The sequence below is a fragment of the Aplysia californica genome, unplaced genomic scaffold (genome assembly GCF_000002075.1).
Source record: "Aplysia californica isolate F4 #8 unplaced genomic scaffold, AplCal3.0 scaffold01317, whole genome shotgun sequence".
In the NCBI taxonomy this organism is placed as follows: domain Eukaryota; kingdom Metazoa; phylum Mollusca; class Gastropoda; order Aplysiida; family Aplysiidae; genus Aplysia; species Aplysia californica.
In genome coordinates this window covers 74,309-99,951 of record NW_004798587.1, presented here as the reverse complement: position 1 = coordinate 99,951, position 25,643 = coordinate 74,309, and the positions used below count along the sequence as shown (strand labels likewise).

The 25,643-nt window shown below is 39.3% G+C and overlaps 2 protein-coding genes across 2 annotated transcripts; both read left to right on the top strand.

Moving 5' to 3' along the window:
* Window positions 1–3,860: 3,860 nt before the first annotated feature.
* Window positions 3,861–4,979, top strand: LOC101863950. The gene is made up of 2 exons (XM_005112549.1): window positions 3,861–4,587; window positions 4,813–4,979. The coding sequence occupies exons 1-2, from the start codon at window positions 3,861–3,863 to the stop codon at window positions 4,977–4,979; spliced, it is 894 nt and encodes a 297-aa protein (XP_005112606.1).
* Window positions 4,980–7,390: 2,411 nt separating this feature from the next.
* On the top strand, window positions 7,391–16,138 carry LOC101863479 (zinc finger protein 37 homolog). The gene is made up of 2 exons (XM_005112547.3): window positions 7,391–8,803; window positions 14,615–16,138. Exons 1-2 carry the CDS (start codon window positions 7,918–7,920, stop codon window positions 15,985–15,987), a joined length of 2,259 nt encoding a protein of 752 aa, XP_005112604.1. The 5' UTR covers window positions 7,391–7,917; the 3' UTR covers window positions 15,988–16,138.
* The last annotated feature ends 9,505 nt before the right edge of the window (window positions 16,139–25,643 follow it).

Here is a 25,643-nt window from a genome sequence, read left to right as displayed (position 1 = left end):
GGGGGGGTTCTTGATGATTTCGGTGTTCTGATAACAATTTATTAAGACACACACTCGTACCTGCTCTAACAACCATCGACACTATTTAGATCATTTAGGAGGTGGGGCTTCCCAACCCAGGCTGAGAGTGAGAGGAATACAACATGATCCTGGCAGAAAGACGCAGAGATGCTAGAGAGAGAAAAATTCTCCCGCACTCTGGAATTGAACTCGGGTCTCCTGAGTGGGACAGGGGAGTGCTTTATGGCTACACCTCAGACACTGGTATTTTGATTTAGTGGGGTTTTTTTTTTTACAATTTTGTCTACAGTACTTATTTGGTTTACAATTACCTGTACACATGTAGTTGATTTGTAATTATACGATACCGTAGTTTGTTCGTTCTCTGTTCATACACCCCTTTTACAATCAAAACCACATTGCTAGAGAATACTGTCCTTTATTCTGCTTTGAGACACTACATTTTCAAGAGCCATATATTTTTCTTTCCTTTGATGTTAAATGAATGTACTTTTAAAAAATGTGATTAAAATGAAAAAATACCTGATATTTGTATAATATTTCAGTTTTTATTTATTTGTTCCTTAATTTGTCTTCCAAGCAGTTTTGTTTTTCTGTCAGTGTGAATGAATATCATAACAATGGGTAGCAGAGTCTCTGTCTTTGAAGGATTTAAATGTTTCTTCTTTTACTGTCTTTGCTAATCCCTTCGTAATCGCAAGTGGTTGGAGGGTGCTCTGGTGTGGTTTGCTCTTTCTTTCCTGTCAAACATCTACCATCCTTTTCTCTCCTCCTCCTTTTATGTGTTTGTTACTCTCTCATAACACCTGTAATCTCCGCCGGCTCACATGTACACCTTGACTTTATTGTGTTGCGAGTGATAGAAAACTTTTACTTAGACTAAAAAACCTTCAAAGTTATATATATATATATATATATATATATATATATATATATATATATATATATATATATATACATAGAGAGAGAGAGAGAGAGAGAGAGTCATTTTTTTCTCTCTAAAGTATGAGGTCTGTTCCAGAAGTAGATTTCTCTGTTCTCTAAATTCAGCATTTGTTATTTTACAGACATGAAATTTTGTACATGTATATACCCAAAGAAACATTGTGGGTGGTTGGCGGATGCTCTGGTGTGGTTTGCTCCTTCTTTCCTGTCAAACATCTATTACCCGATATCCTTACTCTCCTCCTTTTTTGCGTGTGTTACTCTCTTGTAACACCTCTAATCTTCGGCACTTATATATATATATATATATAGGCTATATATATATATATATATATATATATATATATATATATATATATATATATGTATGTTATATATATATATATATATATATATATATATATATATATATATAAAAACAAAACTAAAGAAACATTTTGCATCGGTGGTCTAGTGGTTAGGCTGTTGGGCTTGCAACCAAAAGGTTGTGAATTCGAATCCCGTCAGGGACCTGATCTAGTGTCCTTGGAAAAAGTAGCCTACTTTTCAGGATTTTGTTTTACTTCACCCAGATTTAATGGGTCATCGGTCGTAGACAGCGAGAGATCTTGTCAGTTTGTTAGTCTTTGAGCACTTAATGATAACAGGCAAGTTAATCAGCTACTTGCACTGTTTGCTTTCTGGGAAGCCGAAAATGTTTCTGAATGCTCAAGTTCAAGGGTGTGCAGCGCTGGGGTAATGATATAGACTGTAAAACGCATCAGAGCTTGCTGTTGAGCAGGGATATGCATTATAAAAGTATATTTAATATTTTTGTATTATTAGTACCATTATTATTATTATTATTATTATTATTATTATTATTACTGCTATCATTGTCATTCTTCTTCTTACTATTATTATCATATGATTAGTCAACAAAACAACCATTACTCTCAATGCACTTTTTCATCCGATGTAGCCAGCAGTTAAAGGCAGTGGCTAAAGTCTGTAAAAGATCTTGTCGTCAGTTTGTTAGTGTTTGAGCGGGGGCTCTCGTGGCCTAGATTTTAAGGTGTTCGCCTCTCATTCAAAGGTCCCGGGTTCGAATCCGGGTAGCGACGGAAAAATTTTCTTCTCTAAAATTGTCTCCTTTCACCTTCTTTCCTGCTCTCTGGCAATGTTCTGGCGTCTGCTTTCGTCTCCACTTTCTGCCCCCACCCACTCACCTCCTTTGCCCCCTCGTCTGGGCTCTCGACTCTTTCTGCAGCCTTTCTACTGCTACTCGTGGCTCCTCCTTGCATTTTGCATGCCGATTTTCTCCATGTGGTGTCTATCTATTGACCAAAAATCCTTCACTGCAATAATGATAATCAAAACTAATCGTAAGCAATGATTATACAGTCTATCACTTTCCCGTTGTAAATTGTAAATGGATTCCCTACTCCCAAGATTCTTTAACTGCAATAATTGTTTGAAATGAATATTCTTAAACAATTTAACAGTTTATCACATTACCGTATCACAAACGGATTCTCTACTACCAATTTAAGATTCCTAAACTGCAATGATAAAAAATTAAGAATAAACCTTTTTAAACAATTAACAGTTTACCACATTATCACAAAGAGATGTTCTACTAATAATGTTAATTAGCCAAAGCTCTTTCTGTGGTTTTCTCCGGTTCAACAAGAACTACAAACGTAACATTCGTCATTAAAAGAAGATCACAAATTATTACAGTTACAGACTATAATATAATAAGACTGCTCCATATTATGATATTTTTATGTAAGGATTTCCTGCTTTGGAGCCAGAGACCGATTATATTATATATATATATATATATATATATATATATATATATATATATATATATATATAGATCTAGTAATTTTCTTTTTTTTTTAACGGGAGTGTCACTGTGAGGGTCACACAGGGTTACACAGTACTGTGGTGTCTGCAATTTGCTAACAGGATAATGGGATAATGAAAAAGTTCCCTTATAAATGCTTTAAATTTTAGAAATTCGAACTTTAGACCCACCCCTTTTTTTTTTTTTTTTTTTTTTTTTTTGGATGTGTTTTTTCTCGAAGGAAGGCGGGTAGATCTAGGGTTATTGTCTCTTTAATTGTTTTAATAACCAACTAACCACCAATTGTGATAACTGCCGCGTTTTCTTTCATATCAATGTAGTCTTTGTTTCTTCTTTCTACCAAGATATTATAGTAGGTATGCGTGATCTGCGAGTGGTCTGAGAATGCTATAAATAAATGATAGTATTATGTTTGTGTGGTACTTTCTGAAGATAACAGTCCGAGAACATCAGAGTCCGAGGTTCTGGGGTATCTTTATCAAGAATAACGCTCAGCTCTTCTTTGTGTTAGTTTTAGTATCGGTCGACTTAGACGTCATAGAATTTTGTCTTCTGATTCTGTTATTACTTATTACTTGTGTTTGGGAGTTCAGTCACTGAACAGGACATTTAAAAGTTTCGTTCCGAAGTCAGTCCATTTTCGGAGAGATTCAACTCTGTGTCTGAAAATCATAGGATTTTTATTTTTATTTTATTTTTTATTTTTGTTTGTTTGCGTGTACCAAGTAGGCCGTGAACAACCGTGTAAGACTCACTAAACAACCACAGCAAAGAAAGGAAGTAAGGCTAAGATCTACCACTACCAGTGGACCACACAGAGATACATTGTAGAAAGAACCGAAGTAGGATCACCAGTTGAGTCGCCCTCCAACCACCCGTACCGACAGAAACAATAGAGGGAAAGAAAGGAAATAGGACCTATCAGCATTGCCACCTTCCAACCACCCGTACAGACAGAAACAATAGAAGGAAAGAAGGGTAGTGGGACTTATTCCAGCAGAGCCACCCTCCAACCACCCGACCCTCCAGTACAACAACAATGAACAACCAGTCTCACCCAGACACAGACAGGCTACCACTACCAGGCCTCCTATCTCACCAACAATTCGTCATACTTCAGAACACCAACGCCTACTCCGCTATCTTCTTCTCTCTCCTCGGCATCGGCTCCAACTTCATGAACATCAAAACTTTCCTCACCATGGGGGCCGATGACGCCGTAACAGTCTCTTTTCTGGGACTGTCCATCTCCGATATCCTCGTCTCGTTGATCCTGCTTTGTCTCGGGATCTCAGGATGTCAACACGCCAACGAGTTGTCACAAGGAGTTCTCTACACCTACGACCCATTCTTCTTTCTGTTGATTTTTGGCAACGCGGCTATGGCGGCCTATACTGTCACTATGCTGACCACCCTGTACATCGCAGTGGCTCGGTGCATGTGTGTGGCCAAACCCCTGCACTTCAAACACGTCTTTACCAAAACCAGATCCGTGATCATCATCAGCGCTTTCGGTGTGTTCTCTACGGCCATGGTAACCCCAGTCTTCGCCAGTTTGGGCATCGTGAAAACTTTCAGTCCTGTCCTCAACGGCACGCGATATGTCCCGTGGTTCGATGTCGGCCTAGAACACGTCAAAGACGCCGTATATTTCGTCACGCTGGTCGTGATCCCCTTCTCCACCCAAGTCATCGTTACTGTCTGCATCATCGTCATGACGTGGAAGCTCATCGAGTCGTCACGCTTCAGACAAAAGTCCACGAAAGGCAGCAACAACGCTGATGGAGGAAACGAAGACGAAAAAAACAACAGCAGCAACAGCAGTAGCAACAACAACAACAGCAACAGCAGCAGTAACAATAGCAACAGCAACAGCAACAGCAAATTGTCGGGGAGAGAGCTGCAGGCTGTACAACAAGTCGTCCTCATCTCCGTTATCTTCGCCGTCTTCAACACACCCATGATCGTCATCGGCGTCTGTGGTCTCGTAGAGCCGGAGTTTGACGCCATCTTTGGCCGACACCGCTACGCTCGCATCTACGCCGTCTGCCACATGATGAGGCGCGTGTGTGAGCAGGTCAACAGCGCCGTCAACTTCTTCATCTACTACAGCTACAACACCAAGTTCAGAAAGCATTGCAAGCTGCTGTCTTGTTAACTACATGATATGTACTTTCGTACTTAGGGTGAGGGATTTTCACCTCTTTGACTAACTACAAAAACCAAATTCTGAAAGCATTGCAAGCCACTATCTTGTTAACTACGTATTACTTTTGCACTTAGAGTGACGGATTATCTTAAGTCTTTAACACTTCAACAACAGCGCCAAGTTTAGAAAGCATTGCAAACTGCTATCTTGTTAACTGCGTAGAACTACTTTCCTACTGGTCAAATGTTTCAGGAGGGAGAATTTAATCTTTAAAAGACTGTTTCATACTTTTAAAGATTCTAATTCTACCCAAATTATGTAATTCTTTTCTTTATTTTTTCAACATTTAGATTCTAAAATAGCTCTGATTCAACACAGTAATGTTTCTGGAGCAAATGCAACTGATCCCACAGATATGAAACAAATAAACGCACAAGCAAGCGCATGAATAAATAAACACACAAACAAGCACATGAACAAATAAACACACAAACAAGCACATGAACAAATAAACACACAAACAAGCACATGAACAAATAAACACACAAACAAGCACATGAACAAATAAACACACAAACAAGCACATGGACAAATAAACACACAAACAAGCACATGAACAAATAAACACGCAAACAAGCACATGAACAAATAAACACACAAACAAGCACATGAACAAATAAACACACAAACAAGCACATGAACAAATAAACACACAAACAAGCACATGAACAAGCAAACAAACAAGCAAACAAACAAGCAAACAAGCAAGCAGAAATAACAAGAATAAAATATGTCATGTATAAATTAGAAGAGAAAAAAATGGGTGTAAAACATCTGACCAGTTAGCTGAGGTCATAGATCTATGAATTACTGTAAAAGTGTAATGTTGTAGTTAAATAATATGTGGTGAGGCAGCGTGGTGGAATCAGGCTCTCGTCAAAATAATCAATGTGAAGAAACTTGTATTTTTCCACAGGTTTGGGAATTTTCATCAAATTTTTGTTTTTTGGCTCAACACCTTTCATATCCATTAAAGAACTCATTTATGTGTGGATTTTTCTGAAAAACGTGGATTAAAGGTAGGCTACAAAAAATATAAATTTTTAGTTACCACGGACTCTTAAGCTAAGGAAATAACTAAACATTGGCGGCCATTTTCTCACTAAATGTACCTCTGAAAATAGGCGAACCCCACCTCCTTCTTTCGCAAATATCTCGACTTGTATTCAAGATAAATGGATATTTTTTCATCCTTATAATAAAGACAAGCAAACAAGCTTTAAGATGATACCAATAACTCTACATGCCCAAAAATTGACGAGAGCCTGATTCCACCACGCTGCCTCACATATGCTGTAATGATTAGGTTCTGTATTTGGTTCAGCACTTAACTTGCCAATAAAAGTTCAACGCGTTTGCCAGGATTCCTATTGTTTTGTTTGTTTGTTTTTGTGCTTTTGGTTTGGGGGTTTTGGGGAGGGGGCTGTATTTTAGAAGGTATTTGAAGGAAGCCCCAACAGACGGATGAGTACGGTACTCTTTAAGACTCGCGTGGAGACGCAAGAAAGTCTTGGGTGAATATAATTCACAAAGTTTACACTAAAATACAGGGGACGGGTGATGTCGCTGTTTAATGTTTTGCTTCTTTATTTTTTTATTTTTTGGTAGATCTAGTGTTTTACCTGCACTCGCAACTGCATAACGTCACGAGCGCACTAGACACCCCGAACATTTTCAGTTGGTAGGGAATTCTGAATTTTGCTCCGTGGCGGCCGAAGCCTGCTCTTATCGATTTTGGACCACCAAGGGATCTTAACTTGCGCAACTTGCACACAGGACCTCCGATATTTTTCGTCCTTGTCCGAGAAGGCTAGGTGTACATCTTACCAGAAGATCAAGGGTGCGGCGTGCGGCTGAAAGACAGCAGTAAGAAGGAGCCAAGGAGTGGCAGTAGAAAGGCTGCAGAGCGAGTCAGGAGCCCAGAGGAGGAGGCAAATGAGGTGAAAGGGTGGGGGCTGAAAGTTTCCCGTTGCTATCCGGATTCGAACCCGGGACCTATTGAATGAGAGGTGAACACCTCACCCTTTGGGCCACGAGAACTCCCTTGTCGCTGTGTATAATAGCCTATATGGTCGCTTTTAAGGACAAGCGGGTTAATCTAGATCTTGACGGTTTCCAGAAATCTTGACTTTCACCAAAAGTGGGCATTGCCCTACCTATAGGAGAAGTTTGATTTCAATTATGTGTGTATTTGTTTAGTTATAGTTATATTATAGAGAAAACTCCCTTGTCTTTTTTAAAAGAAACTGAACAAGGGTCAAAAACTTTACCTTCGATTTTCTCAAAACAGCATTTTCCGGGATAACCCCCTTGTGCTTAAAAGCGACCAATATTATTATGATGGGCAATTGAAAAGCTAGATAGGCCCTACTGTTTAGTGATTCTGTATGCACCTGAAGAGCAGATTTTGATATATAGATCTAGATCTAGGGCCCTAACAAAAACTTCTTTATTAATGGATCAAGATTTTGGGGAGAAAAAATTGTTTGGTCGCAGAGAGAGAGAGGAAAGCAATCAAGCTATAGCTATACATACAAGTGTATATTATATATAAAACATTGTATATAAATTTTTAAAATTATAATAATTTTTGGCCAGAAACGATTTGTTCACTTGGTTTAGACATTTTTAACTGCAAAGTCTACCCTACGTCCGGCCTAGCAACTTTAATTAAGCTACTGATCTACTTCCGGTGAACTGAGAAGGAAACGAACAAGACGAGGAATTTTGGGAGTTTCCACTTGGAATTTATTCAGTTATTTTGTTTTAATGGATGGCTGATAAGAAAACTGTAGGCCTAAACACTAAAACTGTCACTTTAGAAACCTGTGATCGAACAGCTTTATGTTCATTGGTATTTGGGTGCGCTCGTCTCCACTTTTGATCGATGGATGAGCCAACGGATTTGTCTGTTGGGGCAGTAGGCCTAGCAGACGGGGTGCATACCAAACATGAGATCGACTCCCCGATGTCTGCTGGGTCTGTTTCGGAACAGACTGTCGAAGATAGTCCAAATATGAAAGAGGAAGAAACTTATAAATCTAGATCTAGTCCTGGTGTTGAAGGGCAGCAGTTGTCGAGAAATGATGGAATCAATCATGGAGCTTTAGTCATGCAAATGAAACCTGGCATTGATGGACACGACTTTGAAACAGAAATCCGTCTTCATCAAGTATCGAACGAATGGGTTCCTTCTTCGAAAGGGTCAAATAAAGGTGCTAAAAATGATCAAAAGACTTATAAGTTTACATCAGATAATGATAGTGGCAATAGTTATTTCTCCCTGTGCCAGAATGTCACAGGAACTATGAACACTGATAGCAAGAATATAAATGGTGACTGTGGTCAAGGGAAAACTCAAACTCTCACTGATAGCAGTGGTGAGCTTATCCAAATTGTGAAAACAGAACCGCTATCTGACTGCGAAGATGAAGTGCAACCGGAAGTTGAGAATTTCGTAAAACAAGAAGTGTCAGATTTGGAGAGTCCAGATTTCTCAGAGATAGGAAAGACAGAAAGACAAGAAGTTGGAGATGCGGAGGACCAGATGTGTGTTGATCCTACGTCGGGTGAGGATCACATCAGTCAGGCTGGCAAACACCAACCACAAGTCTCCAACTCAAATAGCTCGTGTAAGAATCAGAGTTCAAACCCAGTCACCCCTGCTGCTGCATCCAGTAGTTCGACTTTGTCTGCCCATCCAGCTCTGCTCAGTCTTTTAGAGCGCAGAGTCACAAGTTCTGGCCCTGCGTGGAATCAAGATCATAATTTAAGTGAGTTTACTGCCTTTTATATTAAAAGTTATTGAACACAAAATCTATTTTTAAAAGGCTGACCATGCATAATTTCCATGCTCCCAGAGAATCAGTGTCTTTATTAAACTGCTCCCAGTCTCCTGCCCAATGCACTGTCTAACTTTATATGGTGTTCTTTACACTTACAGCGTATAGTTTTAAGTTAGTTTTAAGTCTCATATCAATGAGGTCTTGTGATTTCAGGAAGTAAACTTAAATATCATTTATCATTTATGTCTAGTCGTTAGCGAGACTTTTATAGTGAAGCAGAAGTTGTGTAAAACTTTTGTCCCTTTTCTCCAGGGCTATTCTAACCAACATCACCTTTCAGATTTTGTTAAAATTTATAGAATGAAACAGATCATAACCTGTTCAATTTTCCAAAATTTCTCACTGAGGGCAATTATTGCAAGGTGCAATGCTGCTTTCAAAATATTTTTTGTAGCGAAACTATCAAATAAACTTTAGTGTCTTGGGATGGCTCTGTCTAGCATAAAAATTTTAATACAGGAAAATCTCAGATTTCAGTTTCGATTGTTACAAAAGTAGAGTATTGTTTTGAAGCAGGAAGTGGCGAGCCGGCTGGCGGTCCAGCGTTTGGAGTAACATGAGTCATGAAACATGACTGGTGGTAATGAAAGACTTATCATTTGTGAGATGTGCTTACAAATTCAAATGAGTTACTTCTCGGATTTTAGCCTTGTGAAAATTGATACATCAGCTTCATAGAGGTGGAGTTTGTACATTTTGTGAATTGAATAATAAAGGACACGTTAGACTTGAAAAGAAAGGCATCAATTAAAAATCTATCAATCTGACCCCAGTGTCAATTTTCGACCGATGTCTCTCCATTCTTAGATTGCGAGAAGTAACTCATTTTGTTAGCATCATGTCTCACATTTGTCGGTTGTGATGCGTCCTGTTCGTTCAGGAATCGATTTCTAGGCCATCGAAGTGAGAACAGAATGCTCAAATGTAATGAAATCTGTACATCGTCGAAAAGTTTACGCAATTTTTTTCCTGATGCAAAACGGTATTTTAATATATTTCGATCGGTTGAGTCTAAATTTAGAGACTGCGAGAACTTCGTGGCCTTTTGTTTTCTTGTCAAAACAACGTAAAAGTTTCGTTTCAGTGATTACAAAAATGGCTTTTTTAATGCGATGTCAGGCATTTGATTCCGGTTCAGCAGCATGGAGAGCCGCAGGAGAGTCGGTAAGTGTTTTGTTCTTGTCCCCATAGAGGTTGTACTTGTCACATCCGACAAAAAGCATCAAATCCGACAGACATTTTCCTATTCTTAATCGAAATCTCAAAAACTAAGCAGGGGATTTGAAACTTTTTTAAAATCTCTCAATTACATTTGCTTTGACAATTTGCCCAATAACAAAGTTGAAGTCATTTGGGAACAGAAGTGTGGCAATATTTGATAGAAATCAATTTACCTGAAATTTTCTCATGAACAATCGGTGCTGTAAATCCATGTACAAAAATTACATTTACTCGATAATAAATAATATATTCACAATAAGGGCTGTGCTGTCCCAGGCTAACAGAGCTGCATTGTAGAGCTACTTGTTTTATTGATTATTTTCTAAGATGTAATACTCTAAGTGGTCTTCAGGTGTAAGGCTGTTTGCTCTTTAGAGGGCGCCATTGGAAGGTCCTACTTACTTTACTGTCCCTCCATTATTTCTGTCTGTCTGGTTCTTACTTTTTCCTAGCGCTAAATAACCATTATTGTATCGATGTGCCTCTCTTTACTCAAACAAACAAACCAAAGCCTATTTGCTCTCATGTTTTCCAAACCTCACTCTCGTGATTAAGTTTCATCTGTGCTGAATTAATCACCATGTCATACTTTGGTCCAGGCCCCCTCCGCTGTGAGCTGCCACGGAGACAGCGCCACCCCAGCAAACTCACAAACGCAGAGTACTGCAGGACATATATAGACAGTAAGACAGTAGAGACTGATAGAAGTGAAGCAGAAGGCCTGAGAAAAAAGTAGAAAGAACCACGACCGGCAGAGGAGTGAGGAGGAAACGAGGGAACATCGGGAAAAGTTACAACTGAGGTCAAAGGTGTATAGGTAAGTATTTTTTTAAATAAATGATGACACACTGTACAGTTTGAGTTTGTTTGGTTTGGGGTTGGTTTTTTTAGTTTGTAGAAGCACAACGCCACAATAATGGTCTTTAAAATGTAGTTGTGGGGAAAAGTAAGACAGACAGAAACAACAGAGGGAAAGCAAAGAAGTAGGACCTACCTGTAGTTTGTTTGTTTTGAGGATAGAGAAGCACATGGACACAATTAATGTCATTTAGTGCTGAGAAACAGTAAGATAGACTAAAATAACAGTGGGTAAGAAAAGGAGTGCGACTTACCAGTGGCGACCTCGAACCACCGGTACACTTTACAGTAGAGCCTGCCCTAACAAACCACCACCTGTTTAAGACAATTACCTGTACTAATGACGACTTCCCATTTCCCAACTAGCGTTTAAAAATATATATATTGTAATGTCACAGTCCAAGACGACAAGGACGAGCGATAAGGACGATAGATGTTTGATAGGAAAGAAGAAGCAAACTACACCAGAGCATCTGTCAACCACCCACTACTGTGTGACTGTGAGGCAAAATGTCATTCCAAAAGTGTTTCACCTGTCTGAGACAACCATGTTTCTCAATAGTGGGTGGGTGTCTTGAACAATTCTGACTGCAGTTTTGTTACAAGCATAATGCATGCATGCTGAATGTTATTGCTAGCATAAGTTGTGCCTACTTACTTCTTGGAGAATCAAATGTATCGTCTTGTTGCAACTCACTTCTATCTTTAAGAATTAACACACTCTATGGAACATTACAGCAAACTGCTCACGTCACTACATGGAATTGGACAGAGGGGCAAGGACCCAGCTGTTGTTGAATTGATAACTACAACAACAATAATATCATTAAGAATACATAGACATTAAGTGTCATAAAATGTAAATTAGTGCAGCTATAATTAATTCTATACATATGCATGGTTGGGATAAATGTAGCATGACCCCCAAAAAATTGGTAGTGGCTGTAGATGGATGCTGTAATTTGTTTAATCCTCTTCTTAATTCTTCTATTTTTAAGGTAATAATAACAGTAAGCTCTATGCGCTTTACTATCTACATCATTACTCCAGCAAACCTGATAGCATTTTGAAACAATCTCAACTTCCTAGGAAGCATACAGCGCTAGCTCCCATTTTTTCAGGCTCTGAAGCATTAACATCTTGACAAGAATCATATTTAACAATGTTATTTATAATGACATGTTTCTGATGCGTTTAACTTAATGTTGTAAATCTGTCATGTTATTTTATTATTCTTAGAGAAAAGAAAACGCAACGGGTGAAAGTAGCCCAACATCTTTTGTCATCCACACCCAAGCCAAAGACAGAATGTGCAACAGAAAAACGACAGGAGAGATGGATGGAAAGAAGAAAAAGGACCACAAAGATTTTCATTGTTACCGCTAAAGTAGCGTCGTCACATAGAGAAATGCCAAGGTCATTGCCAACAGCACGAAGACCATCGGGGTGGGTTTTTTGCCTCTGTAGAGACAGTCAGTGCGTTTAATTGGAAGGAATCGTAAGGGAAGCGCGAGCTAGATCTGTTGCATACGAACATACAGACCTCGCAAGTACTCCGATAATATTATTTGAGCTCTCTGATGGTTTTTTGCCCATCCAAGAACCCTGATCAAATTTACATAAAGTCTGGGTTTTTTCCCCATCAAGTCGTGCATGACGTACAGTAAATGACAAGTAAATAGACATTTTTATTTGAGTGTACATGTAATACAGAGGGTGCGGTGGTGGAGCGGTTTGTGCACTCATGTCCGAAGCGGAAAGTCCGGGTTCGAGCCTCAGTTCGGACACTGATTTTTTTTCGCCCCTACCTGCCCACCCAGCAGTTATGGGTACCTGACTTCGAGTTGGAAAGTAAAGGCGGCGTGGAAAGGAACTGGCCACCTTACCACAATATGCCGAAAGTCCCAGGGAGTTGTCATCATCATCATTGCCTTTCTCACCCTGCACCAGGGTATAGGCCACAAACAAACACTTTCCACCTTTCCCTATCCTGTGCTAGCTTCTTGATGTTATTCCACGTCTTCCCACTTTTCTGTACATGGATTTCAGTGACTATTCTCCAGGTTCCACATGGTCTTCCCCTTGATCTTTTACCGTGTGGGTTGTGAATGCGATCATTGATGATTAAAATGTTTACATTGATTTATTGATATTTTTTTGTACTGTGTGCTGCTTGTTCTAATAAACAACTTGAAGCCTGCTCAAATATTGTTGGTTGTTGGTTTGACTCTCTGTCAATCTTCTGTCCATTGTTTGATGTAAGCTTTTAGTCTTAGCAAGAGTTTTGTGGCACTTGCAACGGAATTAGGTTATATCAATGCCGAAGGTTAAAGATGTTACTGTGGGTGGTTGGCGGTTGCTCTGGTGTGGTTTGCTCCTTCTTTCCTATCAAGCATCTATCATCCTGATCTCTCCTTCTTTTTTTATGTTTGTTACTCTCTTTTAACCCCTCAAATCTTCGGCACTTATATGACATTATTGTGTTGCAAGTGCCGTAAAACTCATACTTTTAAAAAAAAAGAAAGATGTTACTAGAGTAAAATAGAAAGGCAAAAAAGGAGGGGAGATGAAGACAATAAATGTCTGATAGGAGAGATGCAAGTCACACCAGAGCACCCGCCAACCACCCTCTGTGTGTGGCAAAATGTCATTCCCAAAGTGTTGGAGCGTGTCGAAAAAAATAACTTGGACCTGACTGTTGATGTGGCCATACTTTAGCAGGTGGTTGGCGGGTGTTCTGCTGTGGTTTCCATCCTCTTTCCTATCAAACATCTATCGTCCTTATAACTATCTCTCCTCCTTCTTTATTGTCTTTGTTACTCTCTTGTAACATCTTTAATCTTTGTCACTTATGTGACCTTATTGTGTTGCAAGTGCCGTAAATCGCTTACTAAAACTAATACTTTACAGACATACCTTATTCTGTTTGTCAATGCTATATATATAGCATCATCATGGTTGCTGTAAGTCGGAGAATTCCCAAAAACTTCTTGACTGACCATGATGTAATGGTGTGGTGCTTAGTCTTAGGCGTTTTACCGTTGTACACAGAAGACCCAAGTTCGATTCCCAAGGACAATTATAATCGAATATATATCGGTGTTTCTGTTGACATGTTGTATCCTCCTCGGCCCAGGTTGGCCCTGGCGGGCAGGGTTGAAGCCCGCCTCCTATATCATCTAAACTGTGACAGTGGGGGTGTAGAAAACCCCACACTCCTCCAGTCCTGTGTAAACCATGATAGTGGGTGGTTGGCGGGTGCTCTGGTGTGGTTTGCTGCTTCTTTCCTGTCAAATATCTTTCGTCCTGTACTCTCCTCCTTCTTTTTTATGTTTGTTACTCTCTTAGTAACACCTCTAATCTTCGGCACTTATATGACCTTATAGTGTTGCAAGTGCCGTAAAACTCTTCTTACTAAAACTAAAACTTATACCATGATAGATCTACATGGTGCTGTTTTGTATTATGTACGCTATGTGCCCCTTTCATTAGGACAGAAAGGGTTAAATTAAGATTGGGGGGGGGGGGAGTGGTGAAAAGATCTCTGTTGGAACTATGTTCTTTGGATTATTTTTTAATGCATTTAGCACATTCCTAGTGGAAATAAGCTATATAAATTATGTAAGTGGTTATCATAATGTGTCGTTTATCGTCTTTCAGGTGGTGTGAACGATGCCTTGACAGGTGGTCTCAAACCAGCCCAAGAGAAACTGGTCCAGAAACGACGCGACGACATCTTAAGTTGTACTCTGGAGACGAAGCAAACGGCTCACCAACGGAAAGTCAACAACGTGCTCCGAGACGTGGCTGCCTCTGGGGATGTCCGAGCTGCCGTGAAGTCCTTGGACCTCCAACAGCCCAGCGCCGCGGAGAATAAGCAGTTCATGTGGAGTAAAAGTCTCATTGATACGTGCCACTTGTATTTGATACGTTCTTCCGCGATGAAGGCGACGGCTGCGAGCGACGAATCGGAGAAAGATGGCCGTGAGGCTGTGCCGAAGGATGTTTCTGACGATAACAGCAGCAACGGTGTTGTGGAAGATACGTATAAAGTTGTGAAATGTTGCATGAGCGGGCGTTGCCACGTGGAGAACCCCGCAGAGTGTAGTGGGAAGAAAGAGTCGGACTCTAACTGTGGCGGTTCAGGTTTGAACCTCAGTTTACCCGCGGTGAAGGAAAAACCGTTCACATGTGATTTTTGCGGGAAGCGTTTTTCGTGCAGCGGCAACTTGAAGAGTCATCGGAGGACGCACACGGGGGAAAAGCCGTACCCGTGCGACATATGTGACTTGCGGTTTGCACGCAGCACGGACCTGGTGCGGCACAGGAGAACACACTTGACCGAAAAGCCCCACAAGTGCGATGTGTGCGGCGAATGTTTTGCCAAAGTTCAGGAGCTGCAGAGACACTACCGAAGACATACGGGGGAAAAACCGTACAAGTGTGACATGTGCGATTTCAGCTGTCGGAAGAATAAGGATCTCGTTCTGCACAGAAGGAAGCATACGGGTGAAAAACCGTACAAATGCGAAGTTTGCGACGTGAAGTTTGCGCGGAGGTCGTACCTGGTGGTTCACCAGAGAAGACACACGGGCGAAAAGCCTTTCATCTGCGATATTTGTGATGTGGGGTTCGCTCATAAAAACACGCTGCAGAACCACAGGAGGTTACACTTCGGAGAAAAACCGTACAAATGTGAAATTTGTGATGCGGGGTTCGCACAGAAATCTGGACTCGTGTGCCACAAAAGGAAACACACGGGGGAGAAGCCTTACATCTGTGAGATGTGCAACGTAGGGTTTGCACACAAGAAAAACTTGCAGAATCACAGGCAGTTACACCTGGGAGAAAGGCCGTTCAAGTGTGAGGTGTGTGGGGAGGGGTTCACAAACAGGAGCATTTTGCAGAGTCACAGTCGGACGCACAGTTTAGAAAGACCTTTTTTGTGCGACATTTGCGGTGTCGGCTATAAGTGGAAGAACACGCTGAAAATTCATAAAATGAAGCACTTGAAAGAAAAACAGAAGGTGTAAAGTTTGTGGTTACTGGTGAGTGTGTGGTGCATAAAATTTGTGGTTTTGTGGTTACAAATATGTGATAATTTGATAAGGAAGTGTCTACGTACTCCCCGATTGGGGTCTACGTAGTCATGGTGTCTAGGTGGACCCCAAAAATGTTGGATTGTGATTGGCTTGCTGAGCGAGCGGTAGTTTACATTGGTTACAATGCAAGGCTGCTAGGCCTACTTACTGATCATCTCGGGTTGTGATTGGATTTATCATGTGTTACAATAATTTATTTATTTTAGCCTAGAGAGAGAGAGAGTATTTAATGAATAAATGTATCTAGATCTAGATCTAGATTTTGTTGTGCACCCAGCCAAGAGTGTGCAGTTCGGTCTAGAATTAGATTCTAGATCTAGATATGTTTATTAATTAAATACTCTCTCTCTGGGCTAAAATAAATCAATTATAGTAACACTAGATCGACACACCGCCCGAGATGATCAGTAGCCTTGCATTGTAACCAATGTAAACTACCGCTCGCTCAGCGAGCCAATCACAATCCAACATTTTTGGGGTCCACCTAGACAGCATGACTACGTAGACCCCAATCGGGGAGTACGTAGACACTTCCATTTGATAATCAAGTAAAGGCAATCTGCCGAGGCGCCAAAGAGTGAGACATATCGCTACCTCAGAATTACAACAGTTCTGTCTGCTCAATTTGAGAACTTTGACGTCAAAATTTTTTAGTTTCACAATATGACAAGCTTTTTCGAATGCGTTTTTTTTTTTTAATCTTGATAATGACTCTAAATTATAACTTGAAATTTTTTTAAGATTGTGATAGAGCAGGTAGAACATTTGGTTTCTGACCTCATGGTTTTAGTAACTCAAAACGGCCAAAAATTTGAGGAGATAAAACTTTGTAATTCCAAGTTAGCCATATATATACATACACATCTCATCTGTAGTTGACTGTATTACATTTTTCAACCAGAAAATGTTTGTGGTGCCTTGTTAGTACTGGTATTTCTTACTTACAGAGACAGGAAAGAATGCATTTATGTTAAAATTATGTTAATAATGAGTGTTAGTGTTAGTTCTTACAACGCGGAAAGCTATTTTTCACTTTTGTTTTGTCATCAAATTTGTCAGCATCACCAATTTCCTAATAGCTATGCTTTTTTTTTTTTATTGAACCTACAATCGAACGTGTTCTTAATTGCCACCTGTATAAGATAATCACCTGTACGAACCGCCTCTTGTGGGTGGTTGGCGGGTGCTCTGGTGTGGTTTGCTCCTTTTTTCCTCCTATCTAACATCTATCGTCCTTTTCTCCCCTTTTTCTTTCTTTATGTTTGTTACTCTCTTGTGACACCTCTAATCTTCTGGCGCTCATATGACCTTATTTATGTAGTTGCGAGCGTCGTAAAACCTCTACTAAAACAAACGAACTGCCTCTTCCCATTTCCCCCTCCTTCCATTTAAAAATCCGAAAGTAAATAAAATACCTGATTTTTTTTCGTCTTCTATTTGAGCAACCTCTCAAAACCCGAAAACCTGGCAGAACCGAATAATATCTGGCGGTCCGGCAGATTTAGGTTCACAATTGAAGCAAATTCCCCAATATTAAGGAATAATTTGAAAGTTCCAGCAGCAGTAAAATGCAAAATTTTTGTTTGGAATGTCCTTATCTTCAGTTCTCTTTGTGTCTTTAAAATAACTTGTTGTAGTGTTCCTTCTATCATGTATGTACGTATGTTTTCATTTTCTCCCTTGCTGAACCACATAATATTCTATCATATATATATATAACCGACAATCATCATTTTTTTTATCTTAACATTAGAGAAACCAAGCCCAATGTGTGCAGAATTTATATATATGTATATGTATATTGTATATTATATACATGATTCTTTCAGGAAATGTCCTGATTTTTTTTTGTCTTAAAACCTCAACTCACATGTGGATCTGATTTGTTTCCCTTTGTTCTGGAACCTTCTACAACAATCTTTTGCCGACGCTAATGACTTCTGTTTCTTCCTTCTAAGTTCTTTCACATTTCCTTTAAAAAAATGTTAGAGCATTTCGCTACCTCAGCTTTACAAAGTTCTGTCCAACATTTTTGGTTGTGTAGAGTTTTACAAAGACCATGAGGTCGGAAAGGAAATGTTCTATCTGCTCAAACTCAAACAAAATGGTAAAGCTAGATATTCAGTGTCGTTATTATCAAGATATTCAAAGAATTGCATTCGAAAAAGCTTGACATAATATTGTGAAACTCAAAAATTTTGATGTCAAATTTTTCAAAACTGGGTACTGAGCGAACAAAATTTTGTAATACTGAGGTAGCAGTTTGGCTCTGATTCACAAGTGGACAGTTGTGTTTTAAAATAATGTCATCGAGGATCTGCGTCTTCCAACTTCAACTTCAAGCTAGGGTGCTGTACCATGCTCCAGAGGTCTCAAAGTGAAAGCAGCCTATTTCTTTATATAAAGAACCTAAATCACGTCGATAGAGATGGAAAGTATAATTTACGGACCAGGCTATTCCACTGTGACTGACGGGACGAATGAGGTACTTTTTTTTCTGTCCCGTCAGTTACCGAAACTAAACACATCACAGAATTTGTCAAATGTACTTTTTTTTTTTTAATGTACAGAAAAGTGGAAAGACATGGAATAACTTCAAAAGGCTAGCCCAGGATAGGGAAAGGTGGAAAGTATTTGTCCGTGGCCTATACCCTGGTGCAGGGTGAAAAAATGTTTGTCCATGGCCTATACCCTGGTGCAGGGTGAGAAAGTGTTTGTCCGTGGCCTATACCCTGGTGCAGGGTGAGAAAATGTTTGTCCGTGGCCTATACCCTGGTGCAGGGTGAGAAAGTGTTTGTCCGTGGCCTATACCCTGGTGCAGGGTGAGAAAGTGTTTGTCCATGGCCTATACCCTGGTGCAGGGTGAGAAAGTGTTTTTCCGTGGCCTATACCCTGATGCAGGGTGAGAAAGTGTTTTTCCGTGGCCTATATCCTGGTGCAGGGTGAGAAAGGCAATGATGGTGATGATGACTATTTTTTTTTCTTCAAGTGATTGCATTTAATTTTAATGTGATTCTTAAATATGTCTTTCAAATGTTCTGATCATTTAAAATTGAAATAGATTAATTGATATTGAATTACAGTGTTATCATTGCTTGTAAGAAAGTATAGTCCAAATGTCCCGTCAGTAGAAAGGAATATAGACAGCGAAAGATCTTGTCAATTTGTTACTGTTTGAGCCCTTAATTGATAGCTTACACTCTGTGCTTCCCTGTAAGGGGAGAATGTTTCCGAGTGTTCTTAGGTCTGCTGGGGTAGTAATAGTTGTAAAGCTGTAGAGCATGGGTATGTACTATAAATGCAATTATTATTATTGTTATTATTATTATTATTATTATTGCTAGTGTTAGTATTATATTATTATTATTATTATTGCTAGTGTTAGTATTATATTATTATTATTATTATTATTGTTATTATTATTATTATTATTATCATTTTCATTTTTTTTTCTGAATCGTGTTATCATTGTTATTATTACTTTGTTGAAACTGGAACAATCTTTTTGATGGTTAAGCTTTAAAAACCATATACACTGGAGTCCACATAAACGGAACACAGATAATTACTCTGATCGAGACCATGTAATAAAACTAAAAATATCTTTAACCCTTTCTGTCCTGAAATTATTTAGCTTTGTATTTAGCAACCTGGCTGTTGCAAGGAAAATCTGGCTGTTCCGCAGATTTCGGTTGAAGTGGATAAATCCGGGGGTCCCAAGATTTCAGTTGAAGTGGATTCCACTGTATTGTGTTAGAACTGTAGGATCCAGCTCTCTCTGTACAAACATTATAGGTTGTGGGTTCGAATCCCATCAGAGGTCTGACGTCGTGTCCTTGGGAAAGGCATTTTACATGAGTTTTTCTCACGTCACTTCACTCAAAAGGGATTGGGTACCCAGCCGTAGACAGTGAAAGATCTTATCAGTTTGTTAGTGTTTGAGCGCTTAAATGGCTGTTTGCACCGTATACTTCCAGGGAAGCTGAGAATGTTTCAGAGTGTTCTGGGATAATGATACTGATGTAGATTGTAATGCGTATTTAGCTTACTTTTGAAATTTGAGTGGGGTTGTGTGATGCAAATGCTATTATTATTATTATTATTATTATTATTATTATTTTTATTGTTATTATTATTATATAATTTTTATTTTATCGTTCGTAATTATTATGTCTATGCAAAGCGTTTGTTTTTGGTGGTTGGCGGGTGCTCTGGTGTGGTTTACTCCTTCTTTCCTATCAAACATCTATCGCCCTTATCTCCCCTCCTTCTTTTTTGTGTTTTTTACTCTCTTGTAACACCTCTAATTCTAATTGCTATTCTTCGGCACCTATGTGACCTTATTGTGTTGCAAGTGTCATAAAACTTTTTTTTAAACTTTTTTTCTTTGTATGTCTTGTTTCTCTCCAGTAAAACCCTCTAACCTTTGAGTGGGTGGTTGGCGGGTGCTCTGGTGTGGTTTGCTTCTTCTTTCCTATGAAACATCTATCGTCCTTATCTCCCCCTTCTTCTTTTTTATGTTTGTTACTCTCTTGTAGCACGTCTAATCTTCTGGCGCTCATGTGACCTTATGCAGTTGCGAGCGCTGTAAAACCTCTACTAAAACTAAACTCTAACCTTTGGCACTTATATATGACCTGTTTGTGTTGTTTCTGTCTGTCTGTCTTACTTTTTCTCAGCACTAAATGACCATTTTTGTGTGGATGTGCTTCTCTTTACCCAAACAAAACTCCTCCACGATGTGTAAGTCTTCTTCGACAGGTTTTTAGTTTTTGTAGAGGTTTTACGGCGCTCGCAACTGCATAAGGTCATATGAGCGCCCAGAAGATTAGAGGTGTTACAAGAGAGTAACAAACATTAAAAAAAGAAAGGGAGATACGGATGATAGATGTTCGATAGGGAAAAAGGAGCGAACCACACCAGAGCACCCGCCAACCACCCACCTCAACGGGTTTGACTGTGAACTTATTATGTACTTAGATAAACGTAAGGCCTGCTGACAAAATGAGCTACTTCCACAATCCACAACTGGAGATACGGTATTGGCCAAAAGTCAACACTCGGGTCAAATTCGTAGATTTTCTATTGATACCATATTATTAAAGTAGGCCTACAACATGCCTTTTATTATGTGGGTGGTTGGTGGGTGCTCTGGTGTGGTTTGCTTCTTCTTTCCTATCAAACATCTATCGTCCTGATCTCCCCTTCTTCTTTTTTATGTTTGTTACTCTCTTGTAACACCTCTAATCTTCTGGGGCTCATATGACCGTATGCAGTTGCGAGCGCCGTAAAACTTCTACTAAAACTTTAAAAAACTAAAGCCTTTTATTATTTCATACTTATAACATAAACTGTAAAAGTTTCACCTATAAAAGCGTGACGTATCTCTATCTATAGTGCTTGAGTCAGAGAAGTGACTCATTTTGTCAGCACACTTCACGTATGTTTGAGCAAGGCAAGTAACTTCTAGACATATCACTTAGTTATAGAACTACACTTATACTTATACCGCTGAGCATAAAGTCTATGTCATGTGGGTGGTTGGTGGGTGCTCTGGTGTGGTTTGTTCCTTCTTTCCTATCAAACATCTATCGTCCCTATCTCTCCTCTCTTTTTTTTTGTATTTGTTACTCTCTTGTAACACCTCTAATCTTTGGCACTTATAGGACCTAATTGTGTTGCAAGTGCTGTAAGACTTACTTAAACAAAAGTCCTTGTCATGGGATATATTATTATTATTATTATTATTATTATTATTATTATTATTATTATTATTATTCCATGTATTGTCTGAGGGATTTGGGTTCAGTGAAACTGTCTCCGTCTCCTTCTCATGGGCTGTGACTGTGAGTACTCCTTTTATTCACTGGGAAGCAAAGTTGAACCGTTCCAGAATAGTTATTTGCACTGAGTACTGAGTGAGTATGGGAGCAATAGGCTGTTGGGCTCGCAGCTGAAAGGTTGTGGCTTTGAACCCTGTCAGGGACCCGATGTTGTGTTTTCGGAAAAGACACCACTTTGCATAATTTTACCTCGCTTCTCCAAGGTGGGAATGGGTATCCGCCTAAAGACAGTGAAAGATCTTGTCTGTTTGTGTTTGGGTGCTTATCGGCTGCTTGCACTGTATGCTTCCCAGAAAGCTGAGAAAGTTTTTGAGTAGTATTATAGGGTCTGCTTGGGTAAAAATGTAATAATATTGTGGATTGTAAAAAAGTGCATAGATTTAGAGCTAACCGTTGGACAGGGATGTATGCGCTATACAAATTGTTATTTACATATCTGTTATCTATTTGTGGTGGCCGGATTTTGCTATTCAAAAGACTTTTTAATGGCTGCATCGATCGACATGCGGTTTTCGCCAAAAGATTTTTAAAAATATTCTCCAGATGACGCCCTTATTTTTATCAGTTTCGAGACAGTTTTGATGCTAAAAAATAAATTTCTTTATTTCGCTGATCGCTTTTGTTGGCCGGCGCTTCTGTCTCTGTAATTTTAGACAAGGAGGTCTCCGTTCACTAACCGTGCGCACTGTTTTGAGAGTATAGATCTAAACCTTCTAATTTTGGCATCTCTCAATATTTGCTCCATTCCGGTAGAATGTAAATATCATAAGCCAATGACTTTCGGCTGACGTTAATGCACCGATCGTTCCTTTCATCGAAAGGGGGCCCAGCTAGTACAGTATAACACAGATAGCTCAAATTCGTCTGGACCGGCCTCGGTGGTTCGAGGGATCCGTAGTTCGAGGGATATCTTACAAAGATAAAGAAGAAGACAAAAATGGACTGCAGACACAGTTCGACGGATTCGTGATTTCAGGTCTTCTGAGTTGGACCTATCTGTGTTATACTGTACATACATTATTATGAATGGCGTACATGAATATTGACATTTTGGAATATAATGAGGTTAGACTGTTTGTCATGTATTCTAATAGATGTATAGCTGGTGGATGGCGGTTTAACGGGGCAATAAATATTTTGTTTATTTTATGGAGGCGTTCCTTTTCATTTATCTGCAAAACCGTGGGGTTTGACACTGTGTGTGTGTGTTGTGTGTGTGTGTGTGTGCTTGTGCAAGAGTGCATGTGTGTGTGTGTATTTTTACTGGCATCATATTAAGACATAAATTGTGATCAAATTGATTTATGGTACCGTATATCTTTATAATGTTATAATATATGTATTAAACCCTAGCTATATATTCACAACAAATTGTCTTCTTGTTATTTTGTACGATTACCATTTAAAGTGTGCTTGATTGTGGGTGGGCGAGTGGTTAGAGGGCGCCACTGGTAGGTCCTACTTCTTTACTTTCCCTGAAAGTTGGGACTTTGAATCCTGTCAGGGACCCGATGTTGTGTTTTCGGAAAAGACACCACTTTGCATAATTTTTCCATTTGTTTACCTCGCTTCACCAAGGTGGGAATGGGTATCCGCCTAAAGACAGTGAAAGATCTTGTCTGTTTGTGTTTGGGTACTTATCGGCTGCTTGCACTGTATGCTTCCCAGAAAGCTTTCCCTCTGTCGTTTCTGTCTGTGTGCCTGACTTTTTCCCCGGCACTTAATGACCATTATTGTGTCGATGTGCTTCTCTTTACTCAAACAAACGATTGCGGGTGGTTGGCGGATGCTCTGGTGTGTTTTGCTCACTCATAAGGTCTTGTAAAAGCAATTTGGGTGAACTATAAAAATGAAAAAGCTGTTCCCAGCATCTCTAAGATTGCAATTTGGCTTGGCTAGAGTAGAATGTGCGCTAGGTTGCTTCTTGTGGAATTGAAGACCAGGGTTATAACAAATGATTTGTTGGTCGTTACTACTAGATATGATAAATTTCAATAAATGGACGTTATCCAACACTGAAAGCTTTGGTTTTTGGGTTGTTGTTTTTTTTAAAAGTGTTTTACGACGCTCGCAGCTGCATAAGGTCATATGAGCGCGCGGACACGTTAAACATTTTCAGCTTTGATAGGAAATTTTGAATTTTACTCAGTATATTATTATAACTCTGTACTCATCTATATATTATGAAGGCCGCTATTCTTAGGAGCACACTACTTTTAGGAGCAAGGAGTGAAGACGAATTTGTTCCAGCTCCCACATTTATTTTAGGAAAAGACTTGAAATAATAACAATAATAACCACAGCAATAACAATAGTAATAGCAATTTATAATGATGATAATAAAAATAACAATAATAATAATAATAATAGCAATAAACATTGATCATAATGTTTATAATGATAATAATAGCTATGGCAATGATAATAATAATAATAATAATTGGCCTAATAATAACAATAATTAATAATAATAATACACTACTAATAAACAGCTAGAGTTCAGAAAGTTCCTTTCAAGGATCTGAACCAGGGCCATCCGATACACTCTCCACAGCCCAGCATGCCTCCAGAGGGATGTAGGCCTGCAGTATTACTGTAAACTCTCTAATGTGACGTCCCAACTGTTGTACAGTATTACTGTAAACTCTCTGATGTGATGTCCCCAACTGTTGTACAGTATTACTGTAAACTCTCTAGGTGGGTGTTGGCGGGTGCTCTTGTGTGGTTTGCTTCTTTCTTCTTTCCTATCAAACATCTATCGTCCTTCTCTCCCCTCCTTCTGTTTCATGTTTGTTACTCTCTTGTAACACCTCCAATCTTCTGGCGCTCATATGACCTTATGCAGTTGCGAGCGCAGTAAAAAAACCTCTATTAAAACTTTTTAAAACTCTCTAGTCACCAAAATGCCCCACCCACATCTAGTCCATCTTGTGGTCTCCAAAAATTCAACATAAACAAACAACTTTCTTATTGCTAACTATTTGCTTCCTTAGAATTACAAACATCTATCTGACATTTTTTTTACCGTTTTGAGTTACTAAGACCATGAGGTCAGAAACCAAATGTTCTATCTGCTCTATCAAAATAGTAAGATTGTTCGGAGTCGTTATAAAGATATTCAAAGTAGGCCTATATTGCATGGGAAAAGGCTTAACATGTTCATGTTGTTGAACTCAAAATTTTTTACGGAGAATTTTTCAAAACTAGAACTAGATACAGAGCAGATAGAGCTTTGTAATTCTGTGTAGCGAATTGTTAATAATATCCTTTGCCTTTGTTATAGCAAACTGATTTTTTAAAAGAGTTTGTTTACATTACATTATTACATCAGTCGCGGACTCGTTAGATTAGGACGAGGGGCGGTAACTCTGTGTGTGTAGGCTAGACTGAACACGCCCTACGAATAGCCTCCCCTGATACGTGTTGGGCGTTGTCTCGAACAGAATCTCAATAGACGAGTTTATCCATTTCCTGTTTACCTAATTACATAAGCACAAGGGGGCTATCCCGAAAAATGCTGCTATGAGAAAATCGATGGTAAAGTTTTTGCCCTTTGTTCGGTTTCTTTAAAAGACAAGGATCTATGACCAAACAAATATACACACCAATGAAAACAAAACTTCTCCTACTATAGGCAGGGCAATGCCCTCTGTTGGTGTAGGTCAAGATTTCTGGAACCCACCACTTGTCCTTAAAAGCGACCATGTATGTGCGTGTGTGTGTGTGTGTGTGTGTGTGTGTGTG